Consider the following 17,903-nt stretch of genomic DNA (forward strand, 5'->3'; position numbering starts at 1 on the left):
AGAGATGAGAGTTGTATAGATAAGGTGTGATGTGGGGAGGGGGGCAGGAGAGTCCATTGGGGTGTATGGCATGCAGGGACCAGTGTAGGGCACAGGTGAACCTGGGGGTACAGTATAGCATGCAGGGAAGTACCGGGGGGTGTTAAGGGTGCAGCAGAGGAGCGTGCAGGAGGCACTGGGGGGCGCAGGAGCCGGGGGCGCCCGGGGACGCAGGAAGGACTGTGCGGGCTACCGGGGCGCAGCGCAGGTCGGTGCAGCAGGCGCCACGGCTCCGGCAGGTGGCACTGGCCGCCTCCCTTGGCCGCCTCCCCCGCTCTTCCCCCCCCCCCCCCCCCCCCGCCCGGCGCCGAGCTCCGGGCTCCGCCGCCGCCGCCTCGGCGCTCTCAGTCCGCCCGTCCCGATGCTGCTGAGCGGAGCCGCTGCCGGCTCGGAGCGCGCCGGGCCCGGGCCCGGGGGGGCCCCGCAGTGCGTGGGCAGCATGGCCCGCTGGCTCCGGGAGCACCTGGGCTTCCGCAGCGCCAAGCCCGCTCCGCCCGCGCCGCCCAAGCCCGACTACCGGGCGGGCCTGCCCCAGCCGCCCCCGCCGCCGGGGGGCGCCCCCGCCGCTCCGCTCTGCCCGGCGGCGGCCCAGCCCGACATCCTGGCCGCCTACAAGCTGCAGCGGGACCGGGACTTCGAGGACCCCTACACGGGGGCTGGCCCGGGGGGGCTCGCGCCCGACGCCCGCTACGGCTCGCCCAAACACCGGCTCATCAAGGTGGACGCGGCGGAGAAGGCGCCCGAGGAGCCCGCCCCGGAGCAGGTGAGAGCCCCGCGCCCTGCCCAGGATCGTCGCTGAGTGCGGGAGCGGGGCTCGCTGGCTCGGAGCCCCCGGCTAGGGGCCCGGGTCGTGGGGGCGCGGCGCCCGTGGCTTCCCGCAGCCAGCCTGCGGTGCCCGGGGAGCGAGCCCCTCGCGGCGCCCTGCCCAGGGGCGGAGAGTCCCTGCGGCCGGGACCCGGCCTGAGCGAGCGAGCGCCCCAGGGTGACCCCGCTGCAGTGCGCGGCCGAGGGGAGCTGTGGGAAGGAGGCCGAGCTGGGGGCACGGGCTAGGCCACATGTTGCTCTGCGCGTTTGTTTACTGCGCTCCTGCTCCGCCACGGCCGGGCGGCGGGGACCCTCCACTAACTTGGCCGCCTCCCGTCAGAGACTGCAACAGCGGCAGGATTGCTTAACCCTTTGCTCGCCAGGCAGAGCAGCTCTCAAGCAAAGACCCAGGAGCTCCACCGACCTGCCAGGTGCTCCCAGCATGCCCACCCAGGGGCGCTGGAGAAGTTTGTCTAGTGGGGGTGCTAAGAGCCATTGAACCAAACTGTAAACCCTGTATATGCTGGAAACCACTTCAAGCCAGGGGGTGTGGCTACACCCCTAGTTCCAGCATCTATGTGCCCGCACTGGAGCCAGGGACACAGGTCTGTTCTGGCAGGGGCAGAGTGGGATAGGTGCCACACATGGGTAAGCCATTAATGGCTACTCGATACCGCAGCCTGGAGCTGATCTTGCACAGAGGGGTTTTGCAGATAGGAGCTCAGAGTGAGTCATTGCTTGATGACATGTGGGCTTGGCGGTTGGAAGTGATGCACGGGTCTGCCCAGGGAGGTGGGTCTGAGAAGGGACTGCAACAGCCCCTCCTTATCGGCTTAACTCCAGAGTCACTGACCAGTCACACCTCTTCATTTTCTTTGGGGCCAGGCCTGTTTTCGCGTGGGCCCGCTGTGAGAGGGACTTGGAGCTGCCAGAGCCCCCTGTGCCTGCTATATGCTGCTGAGCGCAACCTGGAGTACAGGAAGGTGGTGGAGGGGGCATGGCTTTGTCTCTTTCAGCTGCTGAGCTGAGGGCTGTTGCCCTGGCAGAGAGGCTTCTCCTGGCCAAGTGGGGTTCCTTTTGGCAATCTGAGAGCTGCCTTTCCACAGAGGGATGCTGCCTCCCATTGTCTGAGATCTCATTAAGAGCTGTACTTGTGCCGAAATAGCTCACAGCATTATGTGTGAGCTAGGGTTGTAAATGTCACGCCTTCCATCCATTGTCCTGACAGCAAGAACATGCCACTCAAATGTCAACAGCAGCTCCCTGTGTGAGGCAGAGGTGTCTCTGGCAGCCTCCACCACCTCCTTGCCTTAAACAGGTAGATTCCCCAGAAGTGCAAGTGTGCTGGATGAAATACGAGTGCCTTGGGCCCATGGCCCCCGGGCTTAGCGCAGTGGCAGACGAAGCCCAGATTTTGCATGTGCTGGTCCCCTTTCCCATCCCCACTGTATTCTTGTTTGTTCCCAGCAGTGCACTCAGTGCAAAGACAGGCACTGTCCCTGCCCGAGTGCTGGTTTACACCCTACAGCAGGCTCAGCGCTGCACGGTTAGCTCTGTCAGCATTATCCCGTGCAGCGAGCCAAGCGGCCTGTCACACTTTGGTTTTCCTTTAATCTATGCTTGGTAGCATAAGAGCTCCCCCCTTTCGTCTGTGTCATGCCCCATCTGCTGGTGCGGTGGGGCTGTTTGATCCTGACCAGGTGGGTGCGTTAGTGCTCTGTCCAGGCAGGGTGTCGGGCGCGAAGCGATGGACAGCTTCATTCTCTACATTGTTGGGGAGTTTGTCCTGTGTTGTACTTTATGGCATTTGTGCCAGTTCCTCAGGGATTGGAATTAGGCAGGACATCGCCACTATCCCGCCCTCTTTACTCTGCCTCCTTCTACATATGCTCCCCAGCAGTGTGTTGCCGTTGCCCGGAGGGCAGCCTCATCTATTTCTGATCTTGCAGGGACTGCCTGTGCACAGGGAGACGAGACTTCCATCATTTTGTCCCTGCTCTGCACCATGGGGCTCAGCAGGAGCAACGGAATAACTCTTGGGGTAACATGGGAGGGAGCAGAGAGGCTGGGTGGGGAAGAGAGAACCTCAAACCCCTGGGAGGATGCAGGAGGAGACTTGCTGAGATTGGCCACAGTCAATGCCAGTATTTAAGAAGGGTAAATGGGCCAGGAAGCTGGGACAGCCTGCCACCAGTCTTGGGCTACGCCGTGGAACCGCTGACACGGGATCTCCGCCAGTAAACGGAACTAAAGCCAATCAGCACAGCTTCACGGGAGACAGCTTTTGTCAAATGAACTTGATATCTCCCTTTGACAGGATGACAAGTATGGTTGATAGAGGTAACTGTGTTGATGTAATAACATGCTTGGGTTTAGCACCACATGCCATTTGGATTAAAAAGCACTCTACAAAATCCAGAGGGTGTATCTTAAATGGACTAAAACTGGCTAATTGATAGATCTCGCTAATTGGTTGTTAATGAACAATCAGCAATGAGTGGGATGTTTCTTGTGGGGCACTGCAGGGGTCTGTTCTTGGCCCAGGGCTGTTCAATTTCTTTATCAATTATCTGCTGGGGAAGTTTGCAGAGACACAAAGATTGGTTGGGTGGTAAATGACAGTCCCTACAGAGCCATCTGGATCGCTTAGTAAAGCAGGGTGCAGTCAAATGGCATGCATTATAATCCAGCCAAATGCAAGATCGTGCTTCTAGGACGAAGGAGTGCAGGCCATACCAACAGGATAGGGGACTATATCCTGGAAAGCAGGGATACTGGAAAAGACTTAGGGGTCATTGTAGATAATCAACTGAACATGAGCTCCCCATGTGAATCTGTGGGGAGAGGGGTGGATTTTTTTAACAGAATACCGAGAAGAGATCGCCTCTGTATATGGCACTAGTGAGACCGTTACTGGATCCTGGTTCTGGGGGCTACACTTCACAAAGAAAGTTGAAAAATTGGAGAGCGTTCAGCAAAGGATATCCGCCTTATAATGCGAGAGTAAAGCACAGTCTGTCTTTTCAAAGAGAAGGATAAGAGACGATTAACTCATGGTCTATAAGCACCTGTGTGGGGAGGAGACTTTCACTAGCAGAGGGCTCTTTAATCTAGCAGCCAGAGGCAGAGAGAAGCTGGGAGTTGAAGCTAGACAATGTCAAACTGAAAATACAGTGCATATTTTTAGTGGTGAGTGCAATTAACCATGGGAGCAGGGTTGTGGTGGATTCTTGATTGCTTGATTTACAGCAGGTTTGGGTGTCTCTCGCTAAAAGATCCACAGTTGCTCACCCACCAGCTGTTGAGCTTGATACAGGGTTCACTGGGTGAGGTTGTCTGGCCTCTCGATGCAGGAAGTCAGAGTGAATGATCAGAGGTGTTTCAGACTGCTGCTGTGCTCGAAGGCCAGCGCATGCAGGACTGTATTACATGACAGCATGGCTGCAGTGTTGCTCGGACTGCAGGTATCAGTTTGTGCTCCCGAATCTGAGCTTTCTTTTTAATAAACTAACCCTTTTTAGTCCTGGTTGTGAAGATAATCTTGACAAGGTGCCCTGAGTACTACGTGTTCAGTAACATCTGCCTGACTTTGCAGAGAGCCTGACACAATCGCTCTGAGATGGGGGAGCCGCCTCATGCCTCTTGATAGTTTAAGTCTCTATCCTAAAGATGACAAATTAATTGTCAACATTATTAACTGTTTCAGTGCTGGTCATTGTAGCAGAAACATTCAGCTAAACTTTCTCCCTGGTTACCCCATAACAATTGCTGCAGTGTAGTTAGGTTGTGCAGTGTGTGTGTGTGTTTGGAGGGTGGGGAGCCACAGGGTAAGAAGCATTCGATTTAATATCCAAATAACATGAGGGGGTGCTCTGCTGATTGCATTATTCACCTTCCTATTTAATTAAAACCTGACATTTTGATTTAAATGAACCTGCCACAGGCTCCCTGGCCTGGTGCCCCAGAACGCTGCGGAGTCTTGCTGCAGAATGTAGGGTTCCCCTGCTTGTGGGGGTGAGAGGGGAGTCTCTGGCGATATTCTAGGACAAGGTCCATTTGTCTACATTTCCTGGGTAGATAAACCCAGAAACCAGCTGGAAGATTGTAGTGGAAAAGTCTCCTGCATGCATGAATGAAAATGAACCAGCCTGGGAAGGACGGGATTTCGTTTATTAAGCAGGAGCAGTGGCGACACCGCAGGAAAGGAGGCAGCAATGTTTCTGCTGAAAGCCCAATTTTCTCCCCACTCCGATCCGACGTTGCACGTCAGCTTCAGTTAGCAAGCTGGTGTGGCAGCCCGAGGGCTGGGACAGAGAGCCGTGTGAATTGGGGTTGTTTGGTCAAGGGGGTCCTGAAATGCAGCATAGCCCCCTTCCCTCCCCCCAGATCTGTTTTCTAAATTACAGCTGCCTGTGCTGTTTTCTTGGGGCCACGTAGGGCGGCAGAAGGCAGTGCCTAGGGAAGGTGTTGTCTTTGCTGAGATGCAGTGCCAGACACCAAGAACCAGCTCCAAGACCTAAACAGTGAAAAGCTGTTGACTCTGCAGGGCCAGATGGGGTTTGTAGCCACAAAGAGCTCTGTGAGTGCCAGCAAGACCAGTCTTCCTCTACCAAACACCAGGAAGGTGCTCTAGCCTGGGAGCCCGGAGAAACCTTGACCCTCTTCTGTACAATCACAAGCTCTTATTAACCAGAGCCTCCCGTCCCTCTCTGTGTGCGACTCCTGGTATTGAAACGCACGGCTAGTGCTGGCACTACGGGACTCTCGTGGGTCATTGCATATTGTGTCAGAAGCCCCAGAAGAACATTTCTAAATAGAAGTCCTGTTTGAGATGTGTTCTCGGTGTGACTCCTGGGCCAGAGTCGGTCACGGGAGCTAGAAGGGGTTAGGAATGCAGGAAAACAGTACCCGGATTTCAGAGACTGGGAAGCTGTAGAGTTAAGGTGATGCGCCCCCACAGCATCAGTGCTGCCCCATCCACTCTGATGGATCGCAGCACCCCCACCGGCTCTTTCACTGCTGTACCCTGTCTGCAGATGAGGGCTGGGAATTAGGACCTGTACTTAGGGCTGAGGAGAAATGAGAGATTCCTTCATGTCTTTGGGACGAGGGGTCCTGCCCGAATCCTACTCTCTGGAGCACAGTGTTACCAGTCACAGGAATCCCCCCACAGGGTTGCTCCAGACCCCCTCACTGGGCTTGGTCACTTGGGTACCTGTCCAGTATGGCAGCTGCTCACCAAGGCAAGACGACGGAACATGCTTTGGTGTAGTTCGATCCCCTGCACAACTGAGCCCACTGCCCAGGGCTCTGACCCAGTAGCGTAGCTAGTGGGGTGCAGGGGAAGCAGCCGCTTCCCCTCATCACATTTTTCAAAAGCGGCACCTGAGCAGGGCCGGCCGCGCCTAAAAGAGCCCCGCAGCTGTCCACCCCTCCCCTAGCTCACTTCCCCCTCCTCCCCTCCCCTGAATCAGATGTTCGTGGGAAGTCTGAAAACAAGCAGGGGCAGGCCGGCAGCAGCAGGTAAGCTGGGGCGGGGGGGACGCGAGGAGGAGGGCTCCGGGAAGGCGCGGCACAGCCCAGTCCGGCCCTGGCTGAGCGGCTCCCTCCGGCCCTGGCCGAGCGGCTCCGGCTCCGGCCCTGGCCGGCCCCAGCGACCACGGCTCGGCTCGGGCCCGGGGTGCCGGCCCCGGCCGAGCGCGCCGGCCCTGGCCCCAGCGGCTCCGGCCTGGCTCAGGCCCCGGGGCGCCAGCCCCGGTTCCGGCCGAGCGCACCAGCCCGGTCCCGGCCCTGTCCAAGCCGTGCCGGCCGAGCACCGCCGGCCCCGGCGACTCCAGCCCAGCTCGGGCCCCGGGGCGCTGGCCCCGGCCCCTGCGGCTCCAGGCTGAGCGCACCGGCCCGATCCCGGCCCTGGCCGAGCAGCGCCGGCTGAGCATCCCTGGCCCCGGCGGCTCCGGCGGCTCCAGCCCCAGCGGCTCCGGTCCGGCTCGGCTTGGACCCCGGGGCGCCGGCCCCGGTTCCGACCAAGCGCGCCGGTCCCAGCCCCAGCGGCTCTGGTCCGGCTCGGCTCGGGCCCCGGGGCGCTAGCTCCGGCCCAGTCCCGGCTCTGGCCGAGCGGCGCTGGCCGAGCACTCCCGGCCCCAGCGGCTCCGGCCCGGGCCCCAGGGCGGCGGCCCCGGTTCCCAGAATGGGGCCGGAGCCGTGCGGCTCTCCCCCCACCTCCGCCATGAGGAGCCCTCCGGCCTCCCCAAAGGCTGTGCCTCCTGCTCCGCCGGGGGGGGCGGCCAGCCCCAGCTAGCCCTCACCGCCAGCCTGCTCTGCCTGAGCCCCTGCTGGGGAGGAGGGACGGCGAGCCCAGCACTTGCTCCCAGCCCAGGAGGAGATGAGCTGGAAGGAAGCTCCCTGCCCGAGTCACGGGGACAGACCGCACCCGGCCCCCTCCCCCCAGACTGAGCCCTTCTGAGCCGGGGGGGGGGGGGAAGCATGGCTGCAGCATGGCTGGAGGAGCCGGGGGGAGGGGGTGGCGCGGCGCGGCTGGAGGAGCCGGGCGTGTGTGCGGAGCGGCCGGAGGAGGAGCCAAGGGGGGCGTGGCCAGAGGAGGAGCCAAGGGGGGGGGCGCCTTTTTTATGTTTGCTCCCCCTGCACTTAGGACCTGGCTACGCCACTGCTCTGACCCCCGACTCTCTTCTCTGCAGGGAGAGGCTGTAAAGCTGGATGAGACACCAGGCAGATCAGCAGGAGTAAGGGAAATGGGAAACCAGCAGGGAATGGGGCCTTGGCATGGAGCCTGTGGCCACGTGCCTCATCTCGGCTTCTCCCTGGACTGATAGGGCTTTGCCCTCTGTTCAGCAGGCAGGCTCAGATCAGTGTGACTGTAATCCTGGGTGGGGGTGGGGCGGGGTCTGTCTTGGAATTGATGCAGTGAAGGCTCTGGGCTTTCTGTTTCTGGAAGGTATTTATCTGGCCCACGTTCTCAAAGTGTCTGAGCTGCTCACAGTCTTTATGCATTCACCTGTGTATAGCCCCACCCTGCCTCCCAAGGCTGGAGTCCCTATTTCAGAGATGGGAACTAAGACCTAGAGAGACTAAGTGACTTGCTCAAGATCATACAGGATGTCTGTGGCAGAGCTGTGAACTGAACTCAAGGCTCCTGTGTCCCAGGGCAGTGCATTAATCACTGGGCCATCCTCCTTGTCTGCTGATGGAAGTGTTTCTTGGTGCCCTGGACGGTCCGTGCTATGTCCTGCTCCAGGACTTTGGCTCAGAGGTGAGGGAGAGGGAACAGGAGCAGGCTGAGAAGAGCTGCTCTGGCAGATGGAGTCTGATCAGCTGGCCTGCGAGTGCAGATGAGGGCTCAGCAGAGGTGGGGTGAAGCTAGCACAGTGCTAATGGCAATGCGTGGCATTTGCTTGGCGAGCTGCTGCAGGGGTCGCTTGGAGCTCACTCGGGGTTTGTTTAACATCTTCGTTAAGGAGCCGACAGAGTGAGCTGCTCGCTAATGAAATTCACAGGCCTGCTGAGCAGGGAGGACAGGAAGGGACCTGAGGAGGAAGCTGGGCTGCGTGTGGGGAGCGATAATCACAAGCAGCAGGCGGGAGTGGGGCTGAGAGGCCTGGCTGAGCATGGCCAATGCAGCCGCTTGCAGTGCTGGGGCTGCAGGAAGAGGCTCAAGTGGTCTGGGAGCTGCGCCTTGGGCAGGTTGTTGAGAGCACTTTGGCAGCACTGGCTCTGCTGTGACTGCATAGGGCGCACTGTGCCACCCTAGGGGCCTTGAGCAGGAAGTGCTGGGCGGGGAGGGACAGAACATCTCAGGAGTGCAGTGTGTCACTAGCTAGTGAGTCACGCTGTGTGTCACTAGTGATGGCATGCATGTGCAATAGCAACAGCTATGCCCATCAACCCTTGGGGTCAGGCAGCGCTTAATTTGTAATGAAAGAGGTGCCAGGGCTCAAGCAGTTTTTTTACATTGATAACTGATGCAGCAAGCCCAGAGGTGCCAGGGCTCCGAACTGTCAAGCCCAGAGGTGCCGGGGCTCAGCCCTGGCACAAATTAAGCACTGGAAAAGTTACTGCTCAGGATGTGCATGGGGCCAGGGGGTTATTTCTGCAGGCAGGGCTGGCACCCCCAGTGCTGGAGGTGGCAGACCTTCGGCTGGAAGGTGTGTAGTTGGCAGTGGTTATGGAGAGGCTACTTGGGCCTTCAGGAGGTCTGTGGGTAGAGGGCACCAGCCTGGCAGCCTCTCTGTGCCCAGCATGCGCTTTTCCGGGGAATGCGATAGCTCGCCCACTCTGCCTGGTAAGCTGGGTGCAGTTTCCTGCCCCCAGGCGAGCCGCCTCGCCTCCCTGCATAATGCAGAATTACCGGTCGGACTCTGTGCTTGTGTGGGATGCAGCCTGTCCTCTGAGCTGCAGGGCGGGCTTTACAGGCTGCCTCCTGCTCTGCAGCTTGAAGCAGGACCTCACCCTCCCTCAGCTCTGCATGGCCTGCCAGAGACACCTTCCATGCAGTGGGGAGGGGGAGCAGGGGGCCTGGCTCGGCCCTGCTCCAGTAACAGGGGTGGAGATTTCTCTCAGAAACACCCTCGCTCTCAGCCTTTGAGATGTTGGCTTCATGCGGCCTTTGGGATGCTGGCTTCCTGGGGTGCTTGCTGGGCTGCTGACAGCAGCTGCCCTGGTAGGCTGTGAATAGCAGCTTGGCTCCTTAGTGCTGCCCACAGGGAACGACTCTGCCTGGTGCTGGGGGAGGGCACTCTTCGCAAGGAGATGTCTGTGGTGGTGCTGGGCATGTCAGGAGGATCCTGGGTATCCTCTGGCCCATGGCGTGATGCTGCCAGTGGGGGGCACACAAGAGAAAGGTTCTGGGAGTGGTGCGGCAGGTTGCTGTCTGCAGGGGCAGGTTTATCCTGCTTGTCTTTAGCCTCGCCCCTCTGAGGATCTCAAAGTGCATTGCAAGCATTCCTGTGTTCTCTTCGTGCTGTGGGGCCAGTGTCATGGGCCCCTTTATACAGATGAGGAAACTGAGGCACAAAGGAGTGAAGTGCTGCATCCAGGGTCACACGGTGAGTCGCTGGCACAAGTGGGGATAGCACCAGGAGTCCTGACTCCTTCTCCTAGCATTGGGCTATTCTGTTTCCCTTGATGGCTTGTGGTCTGGTGGCTCTGTGGGAGAAGCTATGTCTTGAAACCACTCCCCCCCACCCCGAGCACTGGGGATGCCTGCCCTCGGGGAGTAGGGCCCTCCCAGTTTTGTCTCCACTAGACCTATTTCTGAGGGGACTCCCCTGGGGGCAGCTCCCTGGAGGTAGCGAAGGTGGGAACGTTCTTGTAGACAAGGGGCTGACGTCTCTCACACTGCGTTGTGCAGACTGGTGCTGAACAGGCTTAGAGAGCGCTCTGATGGCTGCTGGAGCCTTGTCTGCACTAGGGCTCTGGTGCTGGGGGGCTGGGCACATGTCCCCCTCTGTTCTTGGCTTGGAGCTGAGCTCACTACAGTGCTGCTCCCTTTCTGCCCCTTCTGGGGATCTTGGCTGGCTGGATTTGCCCTGGTCACCTTGCTGAGCTCAGCCCCTAGCAGAGGGGCCAGGATTGGTCCTGGAGCCATGCAGAGAGGGAGGGGGACAAGGGCCTCTGGTTGTCTGGTCTGTCTCTCTTGCACTGCCCTGGGCCCGTGGGTGCCACAGGTGAGCAGCTGGGGCAAGGCCCAGCTGTGCAGGGACCCTTGTGGCTGGGTATGCAGAGATGACAACAGTGTGCTGTGTAGGACCCGCCCAGGGAAGACCCAGGCCCAGTCATAGGGACCTGCCAGGCCAGTACTCCCATTGTACCCTTACCTGCTTCTGTGGGCAGCTTCATTTTAACTGATAGGCTCATGCGACTTCATCAGCCAATAGCTGAGCCCCACCTGTGACCCAAGCTCTGTTGGCTTGTGGTGATGGTACCAGGGCAATGCTCCCCTGCACCCTTCTGCTCTAGAAGCCGCGTTGCGTGGAAAAGCCGGCCTCCGGCCTCCTTCACAGCTGAGCTTTTCCTGCCCCCAAAGTGAAAAGCTGCAGTTCCTACGGCTCCCTGAGCGTGTGTACACTACGTGATTGTACAGCACACGCAGGAACACTAGCTGCTCCAGGGGGACCGCTGCTAGAGACATGGCCTTCGGAGCAGACAGCAGCTTGGGCTTGCGTTTCCCCAGCTCTGAAAAGCTCAGCGGCTTCTCTTCCGACTTGCCTCTGCGGTTCCCCTTTGGGCTAAGGCTGACAGTAACAAATGTCAGCCCCAAAAGGGAAGTGTCAGAGACGGTTCTGAAGAGCCAAGGGTGCTCTTGCCCATTCCCCAGGGATCTAAACCTCTGGGAGTTGCTCAGTGGTTAATGCTGTGTGCTAATCCTCTGACATTACAAGTCTGACTGCCCACCCTCCTGGCCAGCGTCCTTAAAACAAAATCCTGCTTTCCGTGCGAAGGGTGGCTGTATCCAGGGCTGCCTGGACTGGGCACCAAGTGGATGACTGTCTATCAGGGAACTGGCACGGACCTTTGGAAGTAGCAGTAGTTCTGCAGAGAGCCGGCAGTTAGGACATTTGTAGTTCAGATTCTACAGGCAACCTTACCTCTGACCTCTGCTGCTAGGACACAAAGCCCCCCTACTCAAGACAGCTGCAGCCCCGTGCGCCCCTGCATGCTCTACAGCCACTGCACGCTGGCGCTCTTCCAGCCCACCCCTCCGTATCCCCTCTGCAGGCCAGACTTTCACACAAGCCACTTGCTCACAATTAATGAGATTCTTTTATTTGAGTGTTTGCATAAGTTTGTATGTTGGGGTGTGTGCACAACCCTGGTGTGTGTGTGTGTGTGTGTGTTGGTAAGTGCACTGTGGTGTGCGTACAAGTATGATGTGTGTTGAATGTGGTGTGTGTGTGTGTGTGTGCACATTAGGGTGCTACAGTATATATGCATCTGTGTGTTTGGTTGGATTGTGCCTGTAACTCCCGGTGAACGCATGGTCCATGTCTTGCTCGGTGCCGATCCGCACAGGATGTGAGTTATTAAAGCCCCAGCTAAGGAGACCAGTTCTCCATCTCAAGTTGTAGCAGCTCTGGAGGTTCCTAGTTCAATTCCCAGGTATTGACAAAAATAGTGCACAAACCAGTCTGCTTGTGTGTGTTGGGGTGACGAGATGTGTGCGTTGTCATGTGCACAGGCCTGGTGTGTGTGTGTGTGTGGTAGTGTGAGCCTGTGCATTTGTGTCAGGGTGTGTATGTGCGAAATACACATTTAATGTTCAGTCTCGTCTCTCTGTCTGGTTTGGTTTGTTCTTGCACACAGTGAACGTAAGTACCCGAGCAAGATGAGGCTGCCCGTTGTGCTAACGGAGCTGAGCGCGCACACATTTATACACCATAACACAGACTGAGTGTTGTTTCAAAAGCACCTAATGACATAAGAGCCCAGCTACAGATCCCGTGGGACCCTGCGGGCTTGTCTGCATGTGGGGCTGTCCTGGAAGAGCCAGTGTGCTTTAAGCCCACCCCCGGCCTTAATCCCAATGAACGTTCCAGTGTCGACAAGCCTGAGACCCAAGGGGGCTCTGTGGAGATCGGGCATCACCTTCTTGGTCCTGTCTACATAAGGGAGGGGCAAATCCTGTGCACCGCCCAGAGTCCGGTGCTCTCCCCGCTTGGCTGGGAACCAGATTGGGGTGAGGGAATCACGTCTCCCTTGTGCGGTTTTGAGCAGCGCCCACGTCCCCACCGCTGGATAACTGTCCTGGCATGGCTGCAGACAGCTGACCCGGGGCCAGCCCTGTCTCTCAGCCCAGGAGCGCCGTGACCGGGCCAGCTCTGAGCACGCTTCCCGAATAGTGGCAGGGCTGGGCTCAGAGAGGAACCATGTGCTGGGGAAGGGCTGGGCTTTTGCAAGCTCCTGCAGAGCCTCTGCAGCATGCTCCGAATCATGGGAGCTTCTCGGGCCAAGACAGCGTCCCAGCACCAACAGGAGCTGAGCAGCATGCCACCACGTACCAGTAACAGGAGGCAGTCGAGTGCGGCTGCCACTTGGGAGCCGAGCTATCTGGACCTCTGCCCTCCTGTGCGGCTGGTCAGTGGAGTGACAGCCCCACTCCGGTTCTTCGTGTCTGCATGATGTCTTACATGCCAGCAGTGCTGCATGCAGGAAAGAACACCCTGCAGGGCATGAAGCCCTAGGGAAAATGCCAGTTTTGCAGTTGTCCAGACAACCTTACTTTGACCCCCTTGTGTGTCAGAGTTGTGATATGGTCTGTAACGGGCGGGACCCTTGCCTCATCCAGCACACAGGATGCGTGGGGCTCAGGGAATGGGGCTGAAGCTCAGGATTTCTTTGGATCCTTGACATGTGACGTGAGGCCCCTGTTTTGTGTACTGCACCCCCCTGCAAACCCCGCATAGAATGGGGGATTGTCATCCATTGTCTCCTGGGCTTCTCTGGGTTGCTGCTCATCTGTGCAGGATCGGAGCAGCTCAGGTGTTAATGGAGGTAACTTCTCAACACCCCTGTGTGTGTGTGTGTGTGTGTGTGGGCACGCGCGTGTGCACGGAGGGGGGTGGGTTTGGGTTCCTCCAGACGGGACACTTGCAGATGGAGATTCAGGTGCATGTTTTCACTACATTTCACTACACTCAGTGACTGAGTACCCAACAGGTGGCATTGAGGGCCTGGTGTGTCAGAGCAGTGAGCAGTTCCACACCCTATACAGACAGAGGCTAATTAACCCTCATCCTCAGAGGCAGGTGAGGAAGGGCCATCTTCATTTGACAGAGGGGGTGCGGACAAATAGGCAAAGTCAAGTGCGTGAGGCCACGGCATAGGCCAGTGAGAGGCAGGATTCGAACTTGGGGCCTCCTGATTCCAGGCTCTGTGCTCGTTCCGGCAGACCCCCCCAGGTGACTTGAGTTGGATGCCCATAAATGAGGCACACACAACCAGGGGCACCAGAACAGGGGGCCATGCCCCCGCCACACTTTTACCGGCCATAAGAGCGAGCGACGCAGGGGAGGGGGCAGAGAGGAGTGAGTGGGGGGAAGGGTCTTGGGGAGAGGTGGCATGGGCGCAGGGCCTCGGGGGAAGGGGTGATGCTAGGGTGGGGGCTTAGGGAGAAGGGGTAGCACACAAGCGGGGCCTCAGGGCAGTGCAAGGGCGGGGCCTCGGGAAGGGGTGGTGTGGGGGGTGGGGCCACAGTTCGAGTGCCAGTGGCCCCCCACTTTTAGGGCCCTTCTGCTGCTCCTGCACACAACTATTGATCACCCGTGAAAAGTTTGGTGCAAGTGACTTGCCCAGCGTCACACAGGAGCTCTGTGGCAGAGGCTGGGATGGGATCCAGTTCTCATTAGCATTCATCTGCCACAGCCATGAGGCCATCCTTTCTCATCTTCAATCCCGCACTTTGTTCACTACACGCCTTCCAACTTCTGCAACAGACGTGGCAGGGGTCCTACAGGACACAGCCTCCTTCACGACACAGCCCTGATTCATCCCCACAGCAGCTCCAGCCTGCGTAGTGAATGAGGCAGGGGGCCTCTGCAAAGAATAGTCTGTGATCATGTAATTAGAGGCTGTCATAATGCATGCAAGCAAGGCTTTTGAATTAATGTTCAATGGGCAACCTACATTCTGGCATTTCCTAACTGCGAATGCTCAGCTTTGAAATTTAAATAACTTTTTAACATAGATTTTGTGTGTAATTTCCTAGTTTAAAAAAAATCCTCCCCAAAACCAAACCAGTTTCTGTTGCAGCTGAAATTCCTGCTCCCATCAGTAAGGCTGGTCCTTCTGGACCTTCAGCATAGACTTCTTACCACTGGAGATACAGCACTAACTCCAGTAGCTGGCCGCAGGAGTAGTCTGTTATCCTCTGTGGATCAGCCACTCTGAGAAGATGCACAACACATTGACTGGATTACATCTGCACAAGTAGCCCTCCTTTACAGGCAGCATAGCCCCACACTTAGATTTGGCAGATGTGTCTGAGACACAGGGTGGCTAAGCCGCAGAGAGTAGGGCTGCCGTGTTAGACTCCTGGACTCTGTTCCCAGCTTGGTAACTGCTCAGTGGGGTATGAACTCTTTGCTCAATTATTAGGGTTGTGAAGCGCTCTGGAGGTGCTCTGTGCAGCTCAGTAACAGTGTGTGCGCACAGGTGTGCGCGTGTGTGTGTGCAGGGTTAATAGAGCCCAGGAGTTTTGGCGCACACAGTCACTGAGCTCCATGTCCAAGCTATAGCGAGCACAGTGCAGATGAGAAATGGTTATTTTCAGCAGCTGGTAACTCAGCCCAATCTGCTTGGATTTAGATGGGCTCAGTAAATGGCACCTCCCTGACCCCAGGGCTATCCCTCTGCTGAATTTCACAGCCCTGGTGCAAGCCATGGAGGCATCAGAGGTCTTCAAAAATACTGCCTGAGGAGTGTTTACAGTGAAAGTGTTAGACGGCCACTCCTCTGGTCACACTTAACCTCCTCAGTGACCTTGTGTGCTGTCGTGTCAATGATATTGACCGACTGCCCCACAGTCCATGCGGTGGGGATGTAATTCTTTCTCCTGCTGCTGAGGGCACTGCTACAACTTTACGTTGGAGCGACAGTGTGCAGAAGGTGGGATCCGGATAGCCTTTGGCTATCAGTTGGGGATGAAGTGGAAGGGCTGGAGTGTGCCCTTGAAGGGGGTGAGGAAGCCACGGTCTTTCCTCTTATATTTGTGTCTCCCTGCTGTTGAGGTTCTGGGGGAATGGGGCATATCATGCCACATTTGCCGTGTCTGAAGATTCTGGAAGTGAACCTCTGGCCCGGTGAGTGGTGCAGGGTGGAGAACTTTAGTTCTGTGGGAATTGATCCACCTTCTAGGGGAAGGGGGCTGTATAGGCTGGATGGCCTCCACCTCGGTAGAAAGGGGACCAATCTCCTCGGGGACAGGCTGGCTAGAGTAGTCAGGTGTGGGTTAAACTAATAGCAAAAGGAGAGGGTAAGAGAGGGAAGAAATGGGCACTCAGCACAAAATCGAGATGTTGAGAACAAAATTAATTAAGGAACCAAAGGACACGAAGAGAGGAAATTCTTGAATTGTGTGTACACCAATGCCAGGAGCCTGGGTAACAAACAAGAGCAATTGGAATTGCTCATTTATGAGCATAAATTCAATCAAGCTGGTATTGCTGAAACCTGGCAGGGTGATTCGCACAATTGGAATGGTAAAATCAATGGTTATAACCTATTTATGAAGGATCAAGTGGGCAAAAGGGGAGGGGGAGTGGCACTCTGTGTCAAAAATGGCATCACCGTTTCCAAGTCAGTGATAACTGGAAAGAAAACGATCTTGAATGTGCATGGATCAATGCCCTGACAGATAAAGCACAAGATGGGGGCCTGCAAGAAAGCTGATGTTGTGCCAGGGGTTTAATAGGGTAAACAGGGTGACCCAGGTAACTGTTGGCCTATCAGCCTGACGCTGCTCCTGGGCAAGTTAATGGTGCGGTAGGGACTCGATTAATGATGAAATAAAGGAGGGTGATGTAATTAATGCAAATCAACATGGGTTTATGGAAAATAAATCCTGTCAAACTAACTCAATATCTTTTTTTTTAATGAGATTTGGTTGATAAAGATAACAGTGTTGACGTAATAGATTGAGACTTCTGTGAGGTGTTTGACTTGGTCCCACATGACATTCTAATTAAAAAAGCTAGAACGATATCAAATTAACATGGTACACATTAAATGGATTAAAAACTGGCTAACGAATAGGGTTCAAAACATAACTGGAAATAGGGAATTGTCATCAAACCTGTGTGTTTCTGGCGGGATCCCACAGGGATTGGTTCTTGGTCCTGTGCTATTTAACATTTTTATCAGTGACCTGGAAGAAAACACTGATAAAGTTTGCAGATGACACAAAAACTGGGGGAGTGGTAAATAATGAAGGGGACAGGTCTCTGATTCAGAGCGATCTGGATTGCTTGGTAAACTGGGCACAAGCAACCAATGTGCGTTTTAATACAGCTAAATGTAAATGGATACATCTAGCAACAAAGAATGTTGGTCATACTTACAGGATGAAACAGACTTGGGGGTCGTGGTGGAGAATCAGCTGAACATGAGCTCCCAGTGTGACCTTGCGGTCAAAAGAACTAATGCAACCTGGGATGTATAAACAGGGGAATCTCGAAGTGGAGAAGTGTAGTTATTTTACCTCTGTATTTGGCACTGGTGGGACTGCTGCCGGAATGCTGAGTCCGGTTTTGGTGCCCACAATTCAAGAAGGGTGTTGATAAATTGGAGAGGGTTCAGAGAAGAGCCATGACTATGATTAGTGTATTAGAAAACCTGCCTTCTAGTGATAGACTCTAGGAGCTCAATCTATTTAGTTTAAAAAGAGAAGGTTAAGGGGTAACTTGATCACAGTCTATAAGTACCTCCACGGGGAACAAATATTTATGAGTGGGCCCTTCAGTCTAGTAGGGAAAAGGTCTAACACCATCCAATGGCTGGAAGTTAAAACTAGACTAATTTGGACTGGAAATACGGTGTAAATTTTTAACAGGGAGAGTAATTCTGGCCTTTGAATCTGTGTACCTCTGAGTCTCTGCTGTGGTTTGCATTTGCCAGTGACACTCGATGCTCATGATGGGTTTGAGGCTGGCGGGCCTGTTCAGAGCAGCTGTCCAGGACATCCCTGAGGAGATGGGGGTTCTGAACCTTACTGCTTTTAGGTGGGCATGGAGCCTGCCTGCCTAGACACTGCATCCCCTCCCCCACCCTGCTCACAGCTAAGCCCCTGACCTGCCTTACTGGCTTTCACGCAGCCCAGCTCATCGTGACAATTTATTGCTAACATGAAAGGAAAGGCTTTGAACTTTCAAGAAAACAGATGTGGCTCCTCTCCCTGCTAGGAAGCTGCCTTATTGGCTGTAACTTTACTGCCACCATAAAGAGTTCTGAGATGCCGCTGTGGCCTGGGTGAGCCAGACAGCCTGAGCATCTCCCACAAAGCAAATGCAATGTCTGTGCTCTCAGAGCCCCAAGGGCGCTGGGAAACCCCAGCC

General features: G+C 56.2%; 1 protein-coding gene across 1 annotated transcript in view; it reads left to right on the forward strand.

Moving 5' to 3' along the window:
* The first annotated feature begins 400 nt into the window (after window positions 1-400).
* The window catches only part of SHF (Src homology 2 domain containing F), a 58,176-nt gene continuing 40,673 nt past the window's right edge, over window positions 401-17,903 (forward strand). The window contains exon 1 of the mRNA XM_065412603.1: window positions 401-802. Coding sequence (XP_065268675.1) covers window positions 401-802 — 402 coding nt within the window. The remainder of the gene's footprint in view (window positions 803-17,903) is intronic.

Source organism: Emys orbicularis, chromosome 10, assembly GCF_028017835.1.
Source record: "Emys orbicularis isolate rEmyOrb1 chromosome 10, rEmyOrb1.hap1, whole genome shotgun sequence".
Lineage (NCBI taxonomy): Eukaryota > Metazoa > Chordata > Testudines > Emydidae > Emys > Emys orbicularis.